This window comes from Urocitellus parryii, chromosome 15, assembly GCF_045843805.1.
Source record: "Urocitellus parryii isolate mUroPar1 chromosome 15, mUroPar1.hap1, whole genome shotgun sequence".
NCBI classification, from domain to species: Eukaryota; Metazoa; Chordata; class Mammalia; order Rodentia; family Sciuridae; genus Urocitellus; species Urocitellus parryii.
The window spans coordinates 10603467-10627739 of NC_135545.1; the positions used below are offsets into that span (position 1 = coordinate 10603467).

Genomic DNA, 24273 nt, shown 5'->3' on the forward strand with positions numbered 1-24273 from the left:
CAGAAAATAACAGCTTATCCACTGTTATTTTGCTTTTAAATGCTAGTGACTGTATTTGTCAAATCGAGGACTATTTGGTTCTTTTTAGATTTCAAATATTTGGTGAAATTCCCCATATTTTCAGTGAATATATTAATAGCACCTATTTTAAATTCATGTCTAGTAACTCCACATCACCTGGAGCCTGTTGATTTTTTTTTTTTTTTTTTTTTTTTTGCTTTTCAGTTAATCTGGGTTTCCTCCCCATTCTTGGAAGGTCTGTTAATGTTGTTTTTAGTATCAGACATGGCTTATAAAAATTTGTAAAGGCTCTGTATGGCACCTTTATCTACAGGGGAGTTTTTCTTCTGGTGAGTGAAGAGAGTTCCAGCAGACCCTTGATATCCAGTTTAGGGTTTACCCCATTACCCACGAGGGTCAGAGACATATGCAACCTCAAGCATATGTTTGGAAGACAGCTGCATATCACTAAGTCTAAAACTGATTATTCTTGGACACAGCACTAATTCTAGTTATTTCTCCCAAGGAAATGATAGTACATGAAGATGAATGTCACCATCCTAAATTTTTCATTGAACTGCTGTTCAGAAGACACAATCTGAGCATTCATCAGGATAAACTGGTTAACACGTAATATATCCATATACTGAAATGCTGTGCAATTTAAAAATAGATCAATATTGATAGAAAATGTTTCTAACATTGCATGAAGAAAAATGTTACAGAATTGTATGCATATTATTGTAAATTTGCTTCATAAAATAGAATGTGTCCATATACCTAGCTTGATACTCGAAAAAATATTCAATTAAATATTCAGTTTATGTTAATCAGTGGAGTTTCCACTCATATTGTAGTAATGTTTTTTGTATTATTTTGCTTGTTTACAAACTTCAAGCATTATTTTTTAATTCTAGGAATAAAAATATAATTTTATTCTGGAAAAAATACAGATAGCTTAAGGTTTACTCTCTTATGTGTGGCTAAAATGGCAAATAATAATTATATATACTTATGTTTAGACATGGTATACTTAGAAAAAAGTCAAGACTCTAAATAACTAAGAGGGACAAAAGGTTCAGAAAATCGGCTGCATTGGAAGTTGACAGAGCATCTACTGAATCATGAGTTGGTGTGAACACATGTGGGAACCCACCAGAAGGGTGGAGATGAGGGAATCACAAATAGTCAAACCTGAGCTGTTTCAGCCAGGCCTGTGCCCTCCCATATCTGTATTCTTTTAAATTATGCATACCAGCAGATCTTCCTTTCGGTTTCAGCTGGTTAAGCTGGATTTTTAAAATCTCTCAAAATTGAAAACACCCTAATATAAACAACCATGAGCCCTGGTGGCCCAGAGTAGCATCTGGTGATGACAAAGCAGAGTACAGCTGGCCCTGGATTTCGGATAGTAACGTGACACTTGAGGTGCCACGGAGCTTCAACACCCATTGTCCTGGAAGGTAAGGTCCAGGGAAAAGATGGTGGGAGACTGTCCCACCTGCACTGGACATACACCTGGCTGTAAACCCTTCAACTGACAAACCTGAAAACTACTAAAGATCTGAGAAGTATGGAGTGGTGTCTAGAATGCTCCGTGGGCTGATGAGCTTAGTCCAGTGTCCAAACTGCATGTTCCATGATTTCCCCTTTCTGCACTCCCTTTCCTCATGAAGCTTATGGAATCAGAAGCCTTTTTGTTTCCGTTTGTTTCTGTCACATAAGACCTAAAGAGGACAGTGAAATTTATACTATCCAGAATTTACGGTACCCTGTACAGAGAATATCTTAAATGTTAAGATCAAAAACTAGTCCATTACTCTTGGAGCTAAGCAGAGAGCAGGAGCCAATTGTAGAAATCTTATACAAAGAGCAGACTTGGGCTTTTAGGTATTTTTATTAAATTATCATTTATCTTGAGTTTATCTTTAAGGCTTTTTATAAGAACTCTTAGCACAATTTACTACAACTAACTGGGGTTGGGTTCACAGTTTTGCAAGTGTTCTCCTTATGATAGGTTTTTCCTCTTGTCATGGTTTGGATATGAGGTGTCCTGTGTTAATGCAGGAGTATTCAGAGGAGAACCATTGGATTATGAGAACTGTGGCCTAATCAGATTATCCTAGTTTGAAGGGCTGACTGGGTGGTGACTGCAGGCAGGTGGGGTGTGGCTGGAGGAGGTGTGTCACTGGGGACAAGCCCTGAAAGGTGTATCTTCTCTGCCACCCCTTCCCCGCGTGTGCTCTCTCTGCTTCTTGACCCTCAAGAGTGAAGCAGCACTTCTCTGCCACACCCTTTGGCCATGATGCATTGCCCCACCTCAGCCCCAGAGCAATGGAACTGGCCAGCCAAAGACTGAATCTCTAACAGTGAGTTCAAATAAACTTTTCTCCTCTACTTTGCCCTGGTGGGGCATTGTGGTCACAGCACTAAAAAGCTGACTAACACACCTCTCAAGGTAAACAACTCTAGGACACCGGCTATTCATTGGGCAATGGTTCAAGGTCATGGTCACAGTGTGGTGCACTTGGAGCTCACCTTCTAGTGGATGTGGATTTGTTAGTTTCGTCATTTTACTCCTGTGAAAGCCCTGGGCTGACTTTTAATTTTTAAGGTCTCTATTGCCTATGAAGGCTCTGGGTGGAACCTCTCTGGTTGCATCCTTCCAAGGTTTCTCTGCTGTGGGTTCCCTTGAAAACTGACATTTTAGTCTCTGCCTCAGACACGGTATTCATGCAAAAAAAATAGATTTTCTCCAATGAAATTTGTAAGACTGTAAAAAATAATTTACTCATGAATTCTTAAAACACATTTAAAAAATACTTTTGCCACAAGGATTTTCTGAGGAAAATGAGAGTCTAAGTCCTGAAGAACACCTTTCCTGAACTGATCGTGTGGGTTGGGTTTATTGCCAGTGTGGACTTTCGGATGAACCTGAAGACATGAACTCTGACTAAAGCCCTTCCCACACACAAAGCATCTGTGTGGTTTCTCACCAGTATGGACTCTCCTATGGGCCTGCAGATGTGAGGTCCGGCTGAAGCTCTTCCCACACAGGGTGCATTTATAGGGCTTCTCCCCTGTGTGGATCCTCTGGTGAACATGGAGATATGAGTTCCAGATGAAGCCCTTTCCACACTCCTCACATCTGTCGGGCTTCTCCCCTGTGTGCACTCTCTGATGGGCCTGAAGATGCGAGCTCCAACTGAAGCCCTTCCCACACACCTCCCACGTGTAGGGCTTCTCTCCCGTGTGGACTCTCTGATGGGCTTGAAGGTGAGAATTCCGGCTGAAGCTCTTGTCACACACATCACATCTGTAGGGTTTCTCTCCAGTGTGAATTCTCTGATGAGCATGAAGGTTTGAGGCCTTACTGAAGCCCTTATGGCCTACCTCACATGTAGATGGCTTCCCTCCAGTGTGGACTCTCGGATGGAGAGCAGGATCCTGGTTATGTCCCCTCTCACATGCCTCCCAACTGCATGTTTTGTCTCTGGGGAGGACTCTCTCACAGGGGTCCAGCTTCTCTCCTGGCCGAGCTCATGACTTGGAAGAGAGGAGTTCTCATTGAGGCTCTGAGCACACACCTGACACTTGGAGGGCTCCTCTCCTGGGTGGACACTGATGAGTCTGTAAGCAGGAGCTCAGACCAAAGCCCTCACCATTCTCATTCCTGCAGTGTCTTCCACCCAGGTGAGTGCTCGGATGCAAGGTCAGCAACAAGCTATGATGCATGGTCCTCCCACACTCAGTACACACAAGGGGCTTCTCTCCCAAGGGCAACTGCTGGGGAAGGTCAAGGTCAGAGCCAACACTGAAGCCTTTTCCATCCTCATGGGAGGTTTGCTCTTGTGAGGGTCTGACCCTATGCTGGGGTGATTTCTTCATGAATTCTTTTCTGCCATCGTTGGGGCTAGAAGCTTCCTCTCCTTTGTGTGCTTCCTGGTCATCACAGTCACATTGACACAGTTTATTTTTTATGTCAGTTTGATGGCATCTTCTCTGGTAATTCTGAGATTCTTCCACATTCATTTTTCTTCAGAAATCCCAGGGGGTCCTAATTGGAAACTCTTGCTTTTTGACACTATTGGAACTCTCCCTGTGAAGCTTCACTACACAGATCTCATCTCCAGGAACTGGAACAGAGGCTCCTGTCCACACCTGGGCATCACCTTTTCTTGGCAACTCAGACCTCTTGCCTTGAAGACTTAGGATAAAGTCCTGATTTCTGGTTAATTTACTTGTCAATTGTTCCCATATTTGCCAGCATGTAAGGTCTTCATGTAAAAGGTATCTTAACCCTACTTCTTGGAGAGTCTCTGTCTCATTTTGACCCCTGCATCCTGGAAGGATAAAGAGATTTGGAGAAGAAAATGAGGACAAATAAGAGTTTGTTCAGAGATTTAAAAAAAAAAAAAACATTTCACAAGCTGACCACACTGGGAGAGCTATTCCCCCACTGGACAGGTGAATGTGACTTTATCCTTGCTCTTTTCATGACTATGGAAACACCAAGGTAATCCTATTACCTCCTTAACCATAAGAATAATTACTTAAAAATCCTGCCCCTGGCTGGGGATACAGTTTGGTAGCAGACTGTTTGTCTAGCAAGCCTGAAGCCCGGGGTTTGGTCCTCAGCACCAAACAACAATAAATACAAACTTCCCCCCAATGCAAACAGAAACAAAAACCCTGTTCTCTTTTCTGCAGCAGGTGTGTAGGATCAGCAGCATCATGGTCACACTGACAACCTACACATCACATGTGGCAAGTGGGCCCAAGGTGACAAGAGGACCTGAATCTTTTCATGTTCACAGGCAGATTACCTCCTGATGCCAAAAGATCCCAAGGAGAGAGAGAGAGGGTGTCCTCCATAGAAGTGAACAGAATTTATCTGCAAAGGGAAATATCTCCTCCATGAGATAGTACATTTATTTCCTTTACTTAGCTATTAAACCTACATCTTAAACAAGCATGATTTGAGAGAATTCCCCTTCATTTTGATGATTTCCTGCTATGTGAACTCAACTGGTGAACATTACATGAGCAAAGCCAGTAGAAAACTGATTCCTATGGCTGATACAACTATGGCAATAAAGTATTGCCACTTAATTTGGCTAACTTTCGTAGTAAATCTGAATAGCCAACATTATCTTCTGGGTTTCACAGGTATGTGTCTACGTATACCACAGGATAGACACTCGGCAGATCTAAGAAACAGCACTGTTGGGGTTTAAGTGTGCAGAGTTTAGCTCCCTCAGCCTGACACTTTGCAAGAGCTGTGGCTGTGATTTAGGTCAGCTGAGGCAAGCCTCAGCTAGGAGGAGGAAAAGTTCTCTTCCCCTTATCGCAATTCACAAGTTCTGCATGGTTTGGCCTAGAGGAAGAAGCTTCCTGCATACTGGACCTGGGAACAGTACATTCTAAAGAAGCAAATGCATCCTCAGGGGATTAGATAATGTCTACAAAGAACTTTGGGAGGGTACTTATCAAATGAACAGGAACAATCTGAATTTAGCTCTGTGTACCCGCTGAGACATGGTATTTGGGCAATGTGGGTGAAGTGTTACTGAAGAATTGCTGGCTTTGTTAGAAGAAGAATATAAAAGGAACTTGCAAATAAAGCTCAGCATGCAGTTGCAATTGCTGCCTTGGCTCTGCATCCCCTGTGTCCCGGTGATTTCGTGACCCTTACCCAGGGACCCGAACGCACTAGACGTTCACACAGCACCTTCTTGCCGCTGGAAGGGGCTGAGAAAAGAACAGATTCATGGAGTAAGTGAGTGGGTGGCCAGGTCATGCAGGACACAGAAGGCCCTTGACGGATTTTGGATTTAATTGAGTGAGACTTAAGTCATGGGAGGGCCCGGAGCACAGGAATGACCTAACTGCCTGACAGATCTGGCTGTGTGACGGCTGCTGCAGAGATGGAGATGATGCCAAGGGGTGGGCTGGGGTAGTCTCCATGGATGGGTGAGAAGGGAAGACCCGGGCTGCCCCTGGAAGCCTCAGAGCTCTGTGGCTCTCACCTGAACTCTCATCTTCTTTGGTTTCTGCCTCCATCATCCAAAGCTTCTCCTCTCTTCCCCATGGCAACATCATACCCAGTTTGAAGGGTTTATAGCCTGTGGAAAAAGATAAGGCAGGGCTGGGATGGGCTCAGTGGTTGTCTAGCAAGTATGAGGCCCTGGGTTCCATCCCCAGCACTGCAAAAACTAAAATGAGAAATACCATACATAGAAGTGAATGTCTTAAATGCAAAAAAATTTAATTCCAAGATTGCAATCCTCATGCACTTTAAGTAGCAATTATTTTTCAAAATTCTATTGTGCCCTATTATTAAAAAATTTTTATAATCCAGTATAGACATGTGTAAATCACTAAATCAAGTGACCAGTGGATCTGATGCTAACCAACACCCACTGTTATTACCTCTCCTTTCCTATTTCATTCACTATTCTTGGATACTGTATGTGATTCCTAACAAGTTGTATTTCTACTCCACTGCATTAAAAAATGGTGTAACTCACCAATAAAGGACCACAAGCAATACAGGTCAACTCAACTTTAGAAGAGGTAATAGCTGCAACAGAGGGAATGTCAGAGAGAGAGTTCAGGATATACATGCTACAGATGATCTGGAGTCTCAAGGAAGACATGAGACAGCAAAATCAGACAATGAAAGATCACATTGACAAACAAATCCAGGAAGTAAAAGATCAATTTCACAGGGAGATAGAGGTAATAAAAAACAAACAAATAGAAATCCTAGAAATGCAGGAAGCAATAAACCAACTTAAAAACTCAAAGGACAGTAAAAGGGGGAAAGTAATCAAAGAGGAAAACAAAACAGGTTTAGTAACATTAATAAACAAATATGGCTGGAAGATCAAACCATATCTCAATAATAACTCTAAATGTTAATGGCTTAAACTCACCAATTAAGAGACACAGGCTAGTAGAATGGATCACAAAACAAGACCCAACAATATGCTGCCTACAGGAGACACATATGATAGAAAAAGATATACATAGACTGAAAGTGAAAGGTTGGGAAAAATCATACCATTCATATGGACTGCAGAAACAAGCAGGAGTATCCATACTCATATCTAATAAAATAGATTTCAAGCCAAAGTTAATCAAAAGGGATAAAGAGGGACACTACATACTGTTCAAGGGAACCATACACCAACAAGACATAACAATCATAAATATATATGCTCCAAATAATGGTGCAGCTATGTTCATCAAGCAAACTCTTCTCAAGTTCAAGAGTCTAATATACCACCATACAATAATCATGGGAGACTTCAACACACCTCTCTCACCACTGGACAAATCTTCCAAACAAAAGTTAAATAAGGAAACTATAGAACTCAATAACACAATTAATAACCTAGACTTAATTGACATATATAGAGTATACCACCCAACATCAAGTAGCTACACTTTTTTCTCAGCAGCACATGGAACCTTCTCAAAAATAGACCATATACTATGTCACAGGGCAACTCTTAGACAATATAAAGGAGTAGAGATAATACCATGCATCTTATCTGATCATAATGGAATGAAACTGAAAATCAAGGATAAAAGAAGGAAGGAAGGAAAAATCAAGTATCACTTGGAGAATGAACAATAGGTTACTAAATGATCAATGGGTTTTAGAAGACATCAAGGAGGAAATTAAAAACTTCTTAGAGTTAAATGAAAACACAGACACAACATATCAGGATCTATGGGACACATTGAAAGCAGTTCTAAGAGGAAAATTCATTGCCTGGAGTTCATTCCTTAAAAAAAGAAAAAACCAACGAATAAATGATCTCATTCTTCATCTCAAAATCCTAGAAAAAGAAGAGCAAAACAACAGCAAAAGAAGTAGAAGGCAAGAAATAATTAAAATCAGAGCTGAAATTAATGAAATCGAAACAAAAGAAACAATTGAAAAAATTGACAAAGCTAAAAGTTGGTTCTTTGAAAAAATAAATAAAATCGACAGACCCTTAGCCATGCTAACTAAGAGAAGAAGAGAGAGAACCCAAATTACTAGCATATGGGATGAAAAAGGTAATATCACAACAGACACTTCAGAAATACAGAACATAATCAGAAATTATTTTGAATCCTTATACTCCAATAAAATAGAAGATAGTGAAGGCATAGATAAATTTCTTAAGTCATATGATCTGCCCAGATTGAGTCAGGAGGATATAGACAACCTAAACAGACCAATGACAATAGAGGAAATAGAAGAAACCATCAAAAGACTACCAACTAAGAAAAGCCCAGGACCGGATGGGTATACAGCAGAGTTTTACAAAACCTTTAAAGAGGTACTAACACCTCTTTAAACTAACTAATACTTTTCAAACTATTTCAGGAAATAGAAAAAGAGGGAGAACTTCCAAATTCATTCTACGAGGCCAACATCACCCTGATCCCGAAACCAGACAAAGACACTTCAAAGAAAGAAAACTACAGACCAATATCTCTAATGAATCTAGACGCAAAAATCCTCAATAAAATTCTGGCGAATCGGATTCAAAAACATATCAAAAAAATTGTGCACCATGATCAAGTAGGATTCATCCCTGGGATGCAAGGCTGGTTCAATATACGGAAATCAATAAATGTTATTCACCACATCAATAGACTTAAAAATAAGAACCATATGATCATCTCGATAGATGCAGAAAAAGCATTCGACAAAGTACAGCATCCCTTTATGTTCAAAACTCTAGAAAAATTAGGGATAACAGGATCATACCTCAACATTGTAAAAGCAATCTATGATAAGCCACAGGCCAGCATCATTCTGAATGGAGAAAAATTGAAGGCATTCCCTCTAAGATCTGGTACAAGACAGGGATGCCCTCTCTCACCACTTCTGTTCAACATAGTCCTCGAAACACTGGCCAGAGCAATTAGACAGAAGAAAGAAATTAAAGGCATAAAAATAGGAAAAGAAGAACTTAAATTATCACTATTTGCAGATGACATGATCCTTTACCTAGCAGACCCAAAAGGGTCTACAAAGAAACTATTAGAGCTAATAAATGAATTCAGCAAAGTGGCAGGATATAAGATCAACACGCATAAATCAAATGCATTCCTGTATAACAGCAACAAATCCTCAGAAATGGAAATGAGGACAACTACTCCATTCACAATATCCTCCAAAAAAATAAAATACTTGGGAATCAACCTAACAAAAGAGGTGAAAGACTTATACAATGAAAATTACAGAACCCTAAAGAAAGATATAGAAGACGATCTTAGAAGATGGAATAATATACCCTGTTCATGGATAGGCCGAACTAACATCATCAAAATGGCGATATTACCAAAAGTTCTCTATAAGTTCAATGCAATGCCAATCAAAATCCCAACAGCATTTATTGTAGAAATAGATAAAACAATCATGAAATTCATATGGAATAACAAAAGACCCAGAATAGCAAAAACAATGCTAAGCAGGAAGTGTGAATCAGGTGGAATAGCGATACCAGACTTCAAACTATACTACAGAGCAAAAGTAACAAAAACAGCATGGTACTGGTACCAAAACAGGCGGGTGGACCAATGGTTCAGAATAGAGGACACAGAAACCAATCCACAAAACTACAACTATCTTATATTTGATAAAGGGGCTAAAAGTATGCAATGGAGGAAGGATAGCATCTTCAACAAATGGTGCTGGGAAAACTGGAAGTCCATTTGCATCAAAATGAAACTGAATCTCTTTCTCTCGCCATGCACAAAAGTCAACTCAAAATGGATCAAGGAGCTTGATATCAAAACAGAGACACGGCGTCTGATAGAAGAAAAAGTTGGCTACAATCTACATACCGTGGGGTCAGGCTCCAAATTCCTCAATAGGACACCCATAGCACAAGAGTTAACAACTAGAATTAACAAATGGGACTTACTCAAACTAAAAAGATTTTTCTCAGCAAAAGAATAAGAGAGGTAAATAGGGAGCCTACATCCTGGGAACAAATCTTTACTCCTCACACTTCAGATAGAGCCCTAATATCCAGAGTATACAAGGAACTCAAAAAATTAGACAAAAAAACAACAAATAACCCAATCAACAAATGGGCCAAGGACCTGAACAGACACTTCTCAGAGGAGGACATACAATCAATCAATAAGTACATGAAAAAATGCTCAACATTGCTAGCAGTCAGAGAAATGCAAATCAAAACCACCCTAAGATACCATCTCACTCCAGTAAGAATGGCAGCCATTATGAAGTCAAATAACAACAAGTGTTGGCGAGGATGTGGGGAAAAGGGTACACTGGTTCATTGTTGGTGGGACTGCAAATTGGTGCAGCCAATTTGGAAAGCAGTATGGAGATTTCTTGGAAAGCTGGGAATGGAACCACCATTTGACCCAGCTATTCCCCTTCTAGGTCTATTCCCCAAAGACCTAATAAGAGCATGCTACAGGGACACTGCTACATCGATGTTCATAGCAGCACAATTCACGATAGCAAGATTGTGGAACCAACCTAGATGCCCTTCAATAGATGAATGGATAAAAAAAATGTGGCATTTATACACAATGGAGTATTACTCTGCATTAAGAAACGACAAGATCATAGAATTTGGAGGGAAATGGATGGCATTAGAGCAGATTATGCTAAGTGAAGCTAGCCAATCCTTAAAAAACAAATGCCAAATGACTTCTTTGATATAAAGGAAGTAACTAAGGACACAGTAGGACAGAGTAGGGACGAAGAACAGGAGAAGAAGATCAACATTAATAGAGATGAGAGGGGGAGGGAAAGGGAGAGAGAAGGGAAATTGCATGGAAAGGGAAGGTGATCCTCAGGGTTATACAAAATTACATACCAGAGGAAGTGAGGGGTAAGGAAAGAATAATACAAGTGGAAGAAGTGTTTTACAGTAAAGGAGGTTGAGAGAGAAAAGGGGAGGGGAGGGGAGGGGAGGGGGGATAGTAGAGAATAGGATAGAGAGCAGAATTCATCAGACACTAGAATGGCAATATGTAAATCAATGGAAATGTAATTGATGTAACTGATGTGATTCAGCAATCTGTATAAGGGGTAAAAATGGGAGTTCATAACCCTTTTGAATCAAACTGTGAAATATATCAAAATAGATGTAATGTTTTGAACTACCAACAATAAAAAAAAAAGAATTTAGTGGTACTTGGGAGGACAAGAGCATCAGGGAGAACAAGAGAATTTAAGAGAGCACACTAAATTCTGTGTCCTCCCAGGGCATATTTCCATATTTCTAGCTCCAATATCCCTGACTCACAGTCATACCAAATATATATATATAATATATTCAGCCAGAGCATCCAACTGATTTAAAATCTTTTGATGACTCAAAGCACAGTTCCAGACATCAGAAATAAAATCTCAATCTGCACCATTTAAATGTTAAATAACTGTATTTCATTATTAATACAAATAATATTTTATTCATTACACATACCAAAGAGATCAGAGTTCCATTAAACACAGCTATGACAGCCTTGCAGTGTCCCCAGGATGGAAGGAAATGAGAAAAATGAATATCATCATTTTTAGTGAGTGAAGTAAGAAATGGAAGCAATTTGGGTGGTCAAATGACTCAGTCCAAGTAACTCTTCCAGTTTCTCTTAGCACCCAATTGATCAGAATTGCTTCAGTTTGGCCTGCTTTTATCTCTAACCAGGCTACTTTCCTTTATACCAGACAGGGCTTGTGAGTCCTGCAGTCACATCTTCTATATTGCTGTTCTTTTGTTGCAGAAGAGGAAATATGCTGGTAGAGGAGACTCAACTACTTGTTCAACTTCTCTTTGGCCCTTTTCAGAGAGTTTTCCAAATCACATTTTGAGTTGTTGTTGTTGTTGTTGTTGTTGTTTTTTAAATACAATAGATATTTCTTGGGGGAATTAAAAAACACCTCCATGTTTAAAATAACAATCTTGACAACCCTCCAAAACACTTATTGAAATAATTTCAATGGGTTTCACTACACTAATGTGATCATAGTGGACACAGAAGTTGGGTATTTGGAAAAGCAATCATGGAAAGCTTAAAAACCAACTGTCAAGAGAGAGGTGGCACCTGTTTCACAAGCTTCTGGCATTTTGTCCTACTCATTTGGGACATTAACCCAGTTATAACTTAAGCAATCATTTTTTAGTTTATGCAACCCCCATAAACTATAATCTCCTTGAAGGCTCCTCTTTTTCACTTCTGTGGGCCAGAGTGAAATGCAGTGTATGGCACAAACATAGATCGGATGAATAGATAATTGAATGGATTTTGATGGGTAGGATAGAATATATATATTTCCCAAATATGTCTGACCAGGGTTCCATTTGTTTCTAGAATATCTGTCAATATTCCATGCTATTTATTTTTCTACTTTATGTTGCAGATACAAAGGCATATAGTCCAAAGTTAAGGAAATTACCCTGAATCCAATACTCAGGTCCTCTTTCATTCCTTGCATTAAGAATAGGACCACCAGGTGTCCAAATCAAAACCTAGGGATCCCTCTTAAGGGCTCTCATTTTCATTCACCTTCCACTAACCCTCAATCCTTTTTTTTCTTCTATTTCTCTTTATTTGCTTTTTTTCAACCCTTTATTATGGCTCTGTTCCAGTTAAAGTGGACTGGAGAGGGCTGAGCTGCCAGGTTCTAAGTAGCCAACAAAGGAAACCGAAACGGCACACTTTCAGTTACTTGCTGCCATGTTATAAGCTAGAGGCTAAGTCAAAGAAATGACAGGGCTTCCCCACTCCCCTGCCCCCTTTTCCTCCTTGTTGCATTTCCCGCATGGAACTCTGCATGACTTGAGGGTCTAGGTAGATTGGCATAGATGCGGAAATTTTTCTCCTTGCTAAAGGAACCTAGAAGGAAATCTTCCTGCAGTTATATGGACCTGGGGGGGGGGGGGCAAAGGAAAGTGTAAGGGGAAAGGACTCAGACTGGAAAGGTACTGAAAATGAGTCAGACTGGAGAGAGTGTCTTTGAAACCCCAGGGCTCACAAGTTCTAGACAGAGGAGATAGTTTCACTGAAGACCTCCAATAAGAAGATCTTGGAATGAAGTTGCTGGGCTAGAAATTTGAATATGCATGGAAACATGTTTGGCCTAGGAGGGGTGTAAGACCTTTGACTCAAGACTTCAGACTGAGATATACCTGCTGCATCATGTACTGCCGTGGGGAGGGAGCTTGCTGCATAGGACCTGGCAGGTGAAATCTTCATGATTGTCCTTGCAAAACCATCAGCAGATCCTTATCCAAAAGCCAGACTCCCCAGTACTGCCAGCAGTTATCCATTTAGCATACCATAAACTACGATGATGTACTTTATGATTTCTTATTCATTTCCATAATAAATAAGCTTCATGAGGGCAGGAGAACTTTTTTGTTTGTTTTCTTATTACTAATGTAAAAAAAAACCCACTTGGTACATGGGAGATGATTAACAAATATGTGTTCAATGACTTTTACTTAATTTAATTCATTTTTGTTTTTGTAATTAAACTGTAAATTTCCTTAAGAATTGATACTTTGTTACATTTCTCTCCATATATCCATCCTACTTCTCAGAGAGGATAGTTTAAATATTAAAAGTATACTTTTCAATATTCATTTTAATTTTTTACCGTGAATTTTAAAACAACACATTAAATTACTGTCCAAAACCTTCCTTATTTTAAAATTTGAAATATTTTTAGACAGGTGCCAAGTATTTCCACAATTTTTCTCTTTTTCAAGTTCAGTCTCTTTCTTCTCCTCAACTGTTTTTTTATGCTAATAAAGTTGTAATGATTAAAAAAAAAAACCCACTGCTCTGATTCTTTATTTAAGGGAGAACATCAAAGGCAGGGATAAGGTTTCAGGGGAGGAGTCTTGCAGTCAACAGGTTGATTGGCATCTTGGCAGGCCACACCCAGGCTGGGTGGCTACAGCAGATCACCCCGTCTCTGGTACTGTGTGGAACCTGGCAGAGCTAAATAGAAATTCACATGTGTCTGGGCAGTCTTAACCAGCGGAATTGCTGCTGGAAGTTTCCAGACACCAAGGGTACCATGCCAGTTTAGTCTACGCATAGTCCACAGATGGCTGTCGACAATTTTGTGATTAGACTTGGGTCCCATCCCCAAGATAGTTCATTATGTGAATATTACAAAATCCCCCAAAGTCTAAAATCAAAAACACTCCTGGTGCCAAGCATGTTGGATAAGGGACACACCTGTGCTGACAAACCATCTTAGAAGTGTCAGGTAAGTTTGGTCTCAGGGGTCTTTCCCCTCTGTTCTCACACATCAACTGAACCTGTGCACTCCTGTTCTGTCACAGTCTAACAAGCACATAGGCCTTCTATGCCCTTCCTGGTACTTGGTGAACTATTTAAAGCCAAATTATTAAGAAAATTCATATGTTGTAATATTTCAGACATAGCTGCAGAGGCTGTAATCATAGTAACAATGAATAAAAGAAAAGTAGCCACTCCAAGGATCAAGAGACCAAGAGCTTACTTGGTCTGTTTAACTGGCATGCACCTGTTGTAAAGCATGAAAACCTACTTCAGCCTATCACTTTTCTGAAATCTTAGCTGGCAACAGGACAAAGGAGGGTTGGTGAATGATGAATGTCCTTTTCCTCTATTATGACTAGTGATACAATTGGTTAAGTTGCATTATTTACAGGCTACAAGATATTTATCATCCTTTCTATTAACACTCACATTTCCAATAAACAAAGCATAAAGAGATTAAACATATGCCTGCAGATCATACAGGAACTTCCTTATAATTCCTGCCTACAAAATCAGGCATAGGTCTGTCAGTTGTGCAAAGATTCTGGGGCAGCAATTAGGCAACAAACATCCTTCTAGATGCCACCTCGCTGAAGGTTAGAATATTACCAATAAAACCTCCAGGTGTCACGGCATCCTTGCATAATTGTCTTTGTCAATTCTAAGAGACCAGTCTAAAATATATCCACTATTTCTAGACATTTTGTTGTATTGGCAAAGCATTTGCACAATTCATCCATTTAGAAAGGTGCCAAATTCTATTGTAGAATGATTAGGGCAATAATATATTGGTGGATATTCTATGTAAATAACTGACCTGTATGGGAAAATTTCATCTCAATACTCTTTCTATTTTGAAAACTGTCCAGATATATCAGTATAGTCTTAAATTCTAAGTACCAGCGTGATTGGCTGGTTTAGGTTCCCCATGTTCCGTCTTTTCCTCAAAAGATACCCTTAGGCAGCCAGCATTCTTACCATGGGATCAACATATAGGTAGCTGACCATTATAGTCAATATCATTAAATATAGATGGATTTTCCAATCCACATTGTAAAGTACATTAAGGGTGGAATGGGAATGGATTGGGGAATGGATCCACAGAAGTCTCTTCATAGATTTTTCTTACCTGGCAGCTTGTGAATCTCACATGGCTGTGAAATCTGTGAAACTAAATTGAATGCTCTAGAAAGTCACTGTCATAAATATTGGTAATGAGCTTTCTGTTCTCAAGTTTAGGAAAGGCTTAAGTGCCATGCTGATTATAAATGTATCTGTGTTACTGCAGCCAAGTACAATACTTCCCAATGGGATTGGGAAAAGGTTAAAAATCATCTAATGAGTATTTGGCAGAGCAATAATAATAGCTAGCCTGGATCTTTTGGAGTTACATCACCATATCCAAGATACTCAAAAAAGTAAAACTGATCTTTTGGATCCTACCTCTCTAGCTGACCATATACTTCAAGAATTAAATGGCTTTAATTCTGGAAACATGATTAAACATTCTCCATGGTATATTATTGCAATGTTATCTATGCTATTAGTTCTCTTTTGTATTGTGATGATAGGATTTTGTGCCCTCAGAACAAGAATACAGGAACTTGAGATAATGGCTCATCATTTACTCTTTCAAAGTAAAAAGGGGGAATATGTGGGTAGCTGCCCATGAGCTGTTAAGAATTCTCTCTCAGCCTTGAGCCAAGGGGGTGTTGGTCTGCCATTGCATGCTGTAGGCTGCATGATACAGGTGGCCTCCACCTTCACTCAGTGAAGAAATAAGTCTGTTTTCTCATAACTCTGGACCTGGGCATTACCCACTGGGGCTAGGTCAGCCCATCCCTGCCTTATTTGAAAAACATTTATCAAAAATTCTTTGTTAATTTCCCTATAAATAAAGGGATTCTGGGTGCACACTCTCTCTTGCTCTCTTGCCTTCCAGTGTGACAGCAGGACTCTTAAGGTTGCAGAGACATCTTACCCCCGCTTTGTGAAAAAATTACTTTTGTGTCCGTGTGGTCTTTTTACCACCAGCCCACACCATGCAGAGGGATCCCGATTCCATCACCCAAGTGGGATGTGGGTGATACACGTGACATGAAAATATAACCATTTGCACATTGACACTTTTACATGGAACAATTTAAGTTGCAAAAAGAATCATGTTTATTCTTCAAAAGAATCATGTTTATTCTTCAAAAGGATAAACTGCTACATACTTATAATACAATTCAGGAATGAGAACAATTGATACATGCAATGACACTGTACTAAGTAAAGAACATCAGACAAAAACATGACTGTATTACACAATTCCACTAAGTATGTCAACTTTGATAACAAGGAAATATACATGATAATGTATCAGAGCAGGGGTAGCCTCTGGGGAGTAAGGAAGTGCCTGTAATGAGACTCAAATGAAGTTTTTATTTAAAAAAATTTTTTTATTTGTCTATGGGTCTTTATTGTCATTTATTTATATGTGGCACTGAGAATCAAACCCAGTGCCTCACACATGCCAGGTAAGTGCTCTACCACTGAGCTACAACTCCAGCCCTCGAAGGAAGTTTTTGGGGAAACACAGATGACTGTATCTTGTTTTGGGTGATGGTCTAATGCAATAACACAGCTGTCAAACGGGTGTATGGTTGTCACTTTCTTATGATCTGTGTGACTTTTGTAATTAAATTATATTTCATTTCAAAGAGTCCCATGTGAAATTCTTACAAATCAAAAACAAATTTATTTAGATGCGTGTAGTGTATATGTTTGTTGGTAGTCTCTGAAAGATTACATTAAAAATGGAAAATTTTGGAGACAGGTACATAAAAAAATGCTGGATCATAACAAACTCAAGTGATGCTATTTTTAAAAAAATTGAAAACTACATACACTGTAACTTAATTACATAAAATATATTTTAAAAGCATACATATATAAAACATACAAGATCTATAAAGGTATGCAAATAGTATGGAGAATAAAGATGATTTGTAACTAATATAGTAATGTGTATTTCCCCCTATTTTTGATATCTATGAGTTTCTGCACTATTATTTGCAGAATAAAGATGATAAAACAATTAAAACTAAAAAGTAAACAAAAGCTAAATACAAAAATTTTAAAAATTGACCCCCCAGAAAAACCCAAGTAACTGGAAGGTCACAAATATATCTTCCTCCTTTGTCCTTCCCAAGGCAGAAAAAAAAAGACATTTCATCTTTGAGAGATGTCATTTTAAGAGATGAAAATCCCAACTCCACTCACCTGAAACTTGATCATCTTCTCCTGCTCCTTCTGGGGAAGGGCAGAGTCCTGGGAAGTCAGAACTGGGAAAGAGGAAAGAAGCCATGAGACAGGCCCCAACCCATTTGCTGCTCTGTGGGAATTTCTAAATGGAGAGTAGCACATACCACTGGCCCCGCATGCTGGGGCCCTTGTACGATGAACAATCTACTCTACTCTCAGCAGCAAGCCTCCCTGGACAGTCCTTGTGGCTCTCAAGGTTTTTAACATTCTCTTCCTGGGTGTTGTTGGAAACAAAAGATAGTGGAATGTACCAAACTCTGGAACCAAAGGATCTGTAGTAAAATCTTGGTGCTGCTAATTTGGTCAAGCTAATTACCTCCCTTTCCCCCAAACTTGTAACCTGTAAAACTGAGAAAAATAGTACTTCCCTCACGGGATTTGAGTATGAGTAGATGGAAAAGTTTACACCTGATTTTCTTAGTCTTTGCCTTCAGTCTGTGAGTCCTGTTGGCTATGTTACTTAGTACTGTGTTGTTGTGTAGTAATATTTAATTGACATCAGTCTGTGGTTTTATAAAAGGTACAAACACTTCTCAATTTTCTTTGTGTAGTTAGGAGGGTCTCAGTGGTGCAGCCTCTTCCTCCTACACTCTCTGTGATGAAGAAAAACTACAACTAGGACTGTTGATTTTTTTTCATTTTAAACAAATGTTCAGCAGTCACTTTTTAAAACTTTTCAACAGCTACTTTTTTAAAAAAGCATTCTCTTTTAGTGTTATTTATTTATTTTTATGTGGTGCTGAGGATCAAACCCAGTTCCTCACACATGCTAGGAAGTGCTCTACCACTGAGCCACCACACCAGCTCCAGCAGTCTCATTTAAATGAACAGTAATGACAGATCCTAAGTGACAGAGGTGCTTTGGGTGTTGGGTGTTCAGTGAGCTGATCAGCAGCCTTGGCCATGCAAATCCATAGACACAGGGTCTGAGTTGCTGCCAGAGGCAGGGGGCAGGTAGTAAAGCAAAAGACTTTAAAAAGTTTTTTTTTTGTTTTGTTTTTTTGGTGTGATGAAACTATTCTGGAAACGGGTAGTGGTGATGGTTGAACAACCTAGTGAACACCCCAAAGATCACTAAATTTCACACTTTAAAGAAGTGAATTATATGTGTGTGAATTACAACTTGATTTTTAAAATAGGAGAAAAAAATCTTGTCCCAGTGCCTGCCATGGTATACAAACTCTCAAGAAGGGATGTTCCCATTTAATGGATGAGGAAACTGAGGAGTAGTGCGATTACCTCACCCAGGGTGACAGAGCTGGTGAGAAGAGACTGCATCTGAATCCAGCTGACTTCATCTTCCTCTCTGATCTTTAAGTCTGAAGAGATGACTGGGGTGTCTTTCAGATCAGAAAAGGGGGAGCTGGAGGACATGGACTCTGCTGAGATGCTGAAGCCAGATCATCAGAATCCTAACACTGACCCCTGACTCATTAGCTCTTTGTGCCTCTTTCCATCACCACATCTTCAAAACGGGCATGGCAACAAAGTCAACTTCAGAAAGTTGTTAAGATCACTCAATACAGGAGAATGGATGTTGTTCCTGGGTCTTTCTGCTCAAGCAGGAGCCCACTAGTAGGCATAAAAGCAATGTGGCTATTTCTCAAAACATCCAGTTCCCTTTGTCCTGGCCCTCATTCATCTGCACCTTCCTGCTTTGCTTGGCAGCAAGGTTTTGAAGGAGACCTGACATTACACAGCAGTTATGAGAGAAAAGAGGGCCTGGCTCCATCCTGCTCATGGCAAGCTGCAGGGTCACTTTCCCAGGCCCAAGTTCCCAGCCCTTGCTCATTCCTGGGTTGCCAGGTTCTCTCCTGTCCCTGTTCCCACCACTCTTCCTCCCCAGAGAACCACTTCCTTTTCTTCTCCTGTAATCCCTGCCAAGAAGTCTTCAGAGGAGTTGGGGAAATGATGAGATTAAGCATCTGTTTTTGCCTGTGAAACATGGAACACCTAGGTACCTTTTTGTCCCCAGCAACTAAAATATAACAAGTTCTCAAAAACACAGGGAATCCAAGAATGACTGAAGGCACATGCTCAGGCAAGGACGGTATAAACTCACCTGTGAGGTTTCTTGAAGCTGTAAAACTCTGAGGTTGTCCCTAACTGGGAGGAGGGGAGGATGGACTGTATCATCTCATTTCTTCCTTTGGCTTTTAAAATTTTATTTGTTTTGCCTGAGCAACATCAAGATCATCCTTAAAAATGAAGTGGTTCATAAAAGGGTCAATCATGGGCTATGGATGATGTAAATCCTATCAGTTTTAACAACACCATCAGGTAGTTACATAATCTTCTCAAAGTGTTCTTCTCTGGACATGATTTATATAATTTTAGCACCCACCCCCAACACGCCATTTCCCTTCTTCTCCCATTCACTTTATTTATTTAGCACTCTCACTCTCTAACATAACAATGCACATTTTATTTATTTCCCGTCTACCACCCCCCCTTTGGGAATGGAAGCCTCCTTGTTTTGTTCACTGCTTTTTATCCAGTGTAGAGCATCTGTTAATGCAGCAGGCAGGCAATATATGAGATGCTGAAAAAAAATGAATGATTGGATGAAAAGATGATCAAGATACATTTTACATTAACTGAGCACCTCATTACTGCTAACCAGATTTATTCGTTTCTTCATTCAATAAATCTTCAATTCTGTGTATTAAAGACAGCAGTGAAGAAAGTCCCTGTGCCCATGAAATGGATACTACAGTGGGGAGACAAGTAATAACAACAACCAACAGATCGGGATGAAGGGTGTCAGGGAGAAAGCGATGGGGATATGCCATTTCAGATGGCTTTACTTCTAGTGATGGCTGAGTGACACTCTGTAGATGAATTATCCCCTTGGGCCTCCTCTGTGAATCAGGAATAATAACGGAGTTGAAATGACATGCATCCTCTTACATTAGATGGTGTCACCAAGGGGTCACGCTCTTCAACTGTCCGCAGTCCTTTTTGAGAAGTGGGGGCGGAGGAAGGAAAGGAGGATGGAAGATGATTGTGTCCCTGGTCCAGGATAACTCCCAGTGAGCGACCCCAGGCACGCGACAGAAGGGAGACACAGGCCACGGGTCATCGGGCTCAGCACCACCGCAGGCTCTGCCGTCTTCAGGGTCCAGGGCTTCTCGGGAAGAAGTGACCGCGGGCAGCAGCCGTGCAGGAGGGTTCTGATAAACCTCACAGCCCCTACTAGGTCGGCTACAAGGAAACCCCTGTGCAGGGGAAACGGCGCCGTTGGTAACTACTAGGATCACACGGCCAGAGAGCTGCAGAGCGTGTGCAAAGCGGGGGAAACAGGAGACCCGAGAGCCGGGGAGACCTCAAAGCGCGACCGCGGCCCGCCCCGACTCGGGGACCTGCGAAAGCCCCACAAGCGAGGGGGACGCAGACCGTCGCCTCTGCCGCCAAGGCTTATTTTCCCCCAAGAGTTAGGGCCCAGGAAAGACCCGAGCAGACCTAAGGATCGGCGCTCATTCACCTCCCAGTGGGCATTGAGGAGGACCGCCTTGCCCTCCTGCGGCGGAAGTGCTCAGGCCTGGACTCGGCTCCCGGACTACACTTCCCAGAATTCCGCCACGCGGAAGTGGCTGACGGCCTGGAGCTTCTGGACCACACTGCCCAGAGTAGCCAGCAAGTAGCTCTTATGCAAGGTTGTCACTCTTATTTCTAAAAATTTACAAGTGCGTTTGGTTCACAGCGTCCTCAGCGTTTAAACTTTTCGTCCTTTTAGTTTTACATACCTCCCTTTCCCAGCTCAAAACTGTTTTCATCTACAACCAGCCGCTCTGGAAATCATAAATACAGGAGAATATTTTATTTTTCTATAAGTTAGTTGAACTCAATGAGCAATTACTTTTCAGAAAGTAGGACTGGTGGGTTTTTATTTGCTGGGGTTTTGGAGATTCAACCCAAGGGTTGGCCCATGCTAGACAAACGTCCTAACATGAACTACACCAAGGGGTACAGACTTTTGTCTCAAAAAACAAACAAACAAAAAACCAACCAAACAAAACCCCCAGAAATCGTTTTTTTTTTTTTTTTTTTGTCTTGTTTGCCAGCATCCACAAAAAAGTGTCAGGGTAATTTGTTAGTTTGCAAGTTATGCAAAATCCTGGAATCTTCAATTTAAGGTTTAAAGTCTTCATTAGATTTGGTCCATTCTCTGTGGCAATATTTCTTAGGATGGGCTAGAAATATCTGAAGAAAAGACCCATAACTTACCTGTTGATTTAGTGTTTTCTGCGTTAACAAGTAATCTTCATACACATTTATTTTAAATGGTTGTGCCATATACTTTTTAATGTTCCTTTACTGCACTAGCTAGTATCTCTCATTTATCAGTGAATCCATTAATTAACAGTTCTTATTTGTAAATTTTAAGGAATATTCCAGGCATCACATCTATGCATTCATAACTTTTTAAATTTTTTTTTTAATTTGATAGACTTTGTTTTTATGTGGTCCTGAGGATTGAACCTAGTGCTTCCATACATGCTAGGCGAGTGCTCTACCACTGAGCCACAACCCCAGCCTTCATAACTTTTTTTAATACAAGAATCACTATACTGTAAGGGACAACTCGACTTAGGCAATGCCATTTGGAAACATAGCCTCCATTTTAGAACTGTCACCTAGATCACTCTGATGCAGAACAATGGTCAGCATGACCTAATCCCAGACAATACCCTGTACCCCGTTATCTTGAACTGAAATCTTGAGAAACATTTTGTTCTACATGGAACAGCAGTGACCATGAAGAATGGCATGATGACCCCAAGAATCCTTCTCTGACAACCCTCTAGCAACAGCTAAACTGCAAAAATTTTCCCCACCCTCTCACTCCCCTAGGCTGTAAGCAGAAGACAGGCTCCAATCATGGCTGGGACACCTTTCCTCAGGTTTATCCCAAATAAGCCTGTTACTGTTAAGGCGCTTCTCCTCTTTATTTCCTTCATTAAGTTCTTTCTTCACATATACCTATATCATACTTTTAAAAGTTAGCAGTATTTCTTTAATATCAAGTAATGCTCAGTCCAGAATACCATTTATCCTGTTGTTCCAAAGATCCTGTAATGGTTGTTTTGGTTGAATTAAAATCCAAACAAGTTCCACTCACTGAATTTGTCATGACTCCTAAATCTGTTTAAATCACAATGGTCCTCTCTTTTGTCAGTTATTTGTTGGGGAAATCAGATCATTTGTGCTGTGACATATGCCATCTTATGGATCATTCCTTCTTGTATTGCTGAACTTGTTCTATTTCCATACTTTCTGTATACCAATGGAATACACATCCAAAGTATAATAACAAAAGCAGTACATTGATTTAAAAAAACACTGGAAAATGACTAATCAATGGAAATTGGGAGCCAAGACACATCTATGCATTTGATTTTTTTTTTCATACCAGGGATTGAACCCAGGTGTGCTTAACTACTGAGCCACAGGCTTAGTCCTTTTATTTTTTGAGACAATGTCTCACTAAGTTGCTTTAAGTTGCTGACGCTGGCCTTGAACTTGCAATCCTCCTGTCTCAGCCTCAAGAGCCACTGGGATTACAGGTGTGAGCCACCATGCCCAGCTGCATTTATGATTTTTTAAAGTAACAATGCAATCAGTGGGGAAGGAACTTCTCAATAACATATAGGAATGATAGGCATATGGAGATAAAAAGTATGTGAGGTAATAATACTTTCCTTTAATGATTCCATGAGTTGATTTTAATTAGCACCTATAAGACAGAGGGAAAGAAAGAGGGAGAGCGAAAGCAGCCAGTTAAAATTAAAGGTAAATTCTGAGTTTCAAGGAAAAGTGGTGCAGTGATAATGGATGTGGCTACTCTGGAATTCTATTCACACGATTACAATCACATTACAATTTTATCAGGGCAATGGGCTCGAGGTGGGTTCAATTGAAGCAGCAATGCTAGAGGAGCCACAGGAGCAGCTCGCTGCCCCACTTCCCAGCTAGAGTGACTTTTAGGAAAAAATGGATCAACCAACTTTTATTTTAAAATATATCCCCGAGGCCTGGGGTTGTGGCTCAGTGGTAGAGCACTCACCTAGCATGTGCGAGGCCCTGCGTTTGATCTTGAGCACCATATAAAAAATAAATAAAGGTATTGTGTCCAACTACAACTAAAAAATATATTAAAAAACACATCCCTAAGAACTGTCCTTAACCACGGTGGACCAAGGACAGGGGTTTGTGTCCTAATCACACATCAGGGTACCCCTTTTAAACACTATCTTAACCTCCCATGTATACTAGCATTGATCGACTGTGAAGTGACCATTGCAGGAGATGAGAGAAACTGAAGACTTCTGTGCTTGTGTCAGAACTAGATCTTTCTAACCACAAACTTGTAAGGCTGGCATAAAGACAGTGAGATGCTGTTCAGTATTCCCCACTTGGAGTTTCTGAGTTCCAACCCTGAGTTTCTCAGTTTTAGAAAAACCATATGCCAGGTCTTTCTCTGGGGTTTGAGATCTTGACTTTGACAACAGCAAAGCTTCTTGGGCAGGAGGCCACATATGCTCCACAAATTAATGGATTCTCAGGAGCTCTTCTCATGCCTCAGCACCCTGAGGCAGCATCTTGTTCTTTTATTTGCTGTGTTCTCTTAAGTTAGCACATCAATACAGCCACAAC

The 24273-nt window shown here is 40.3% G+C and overlaps 1 protein-coding gene across 1 annotated transcript; it reads right to left on the reverse strand.

Moving 5' to 3' along the window:
• Nucleotides 1–2905: 2905 nt before the first annotated feature.
• Nucleotides 2906–18990, reverse strand: Znf233 (zinc finger protein 233). Its single transcript, XM_077792794.1, is given in 8 exon segments — nt 2906–2943; nt 2946–3536; nt 3539–3621; nt 3623–4343; nt 6030–6125; nt 17575–17636; nt 17721–17830; nt 18856–18990. Coding segments are annotated over 8 exon segments (1836 nt in total).
• Between the last annotated feature and the right edge of the window lie 5283 nt (nt 18991–24273).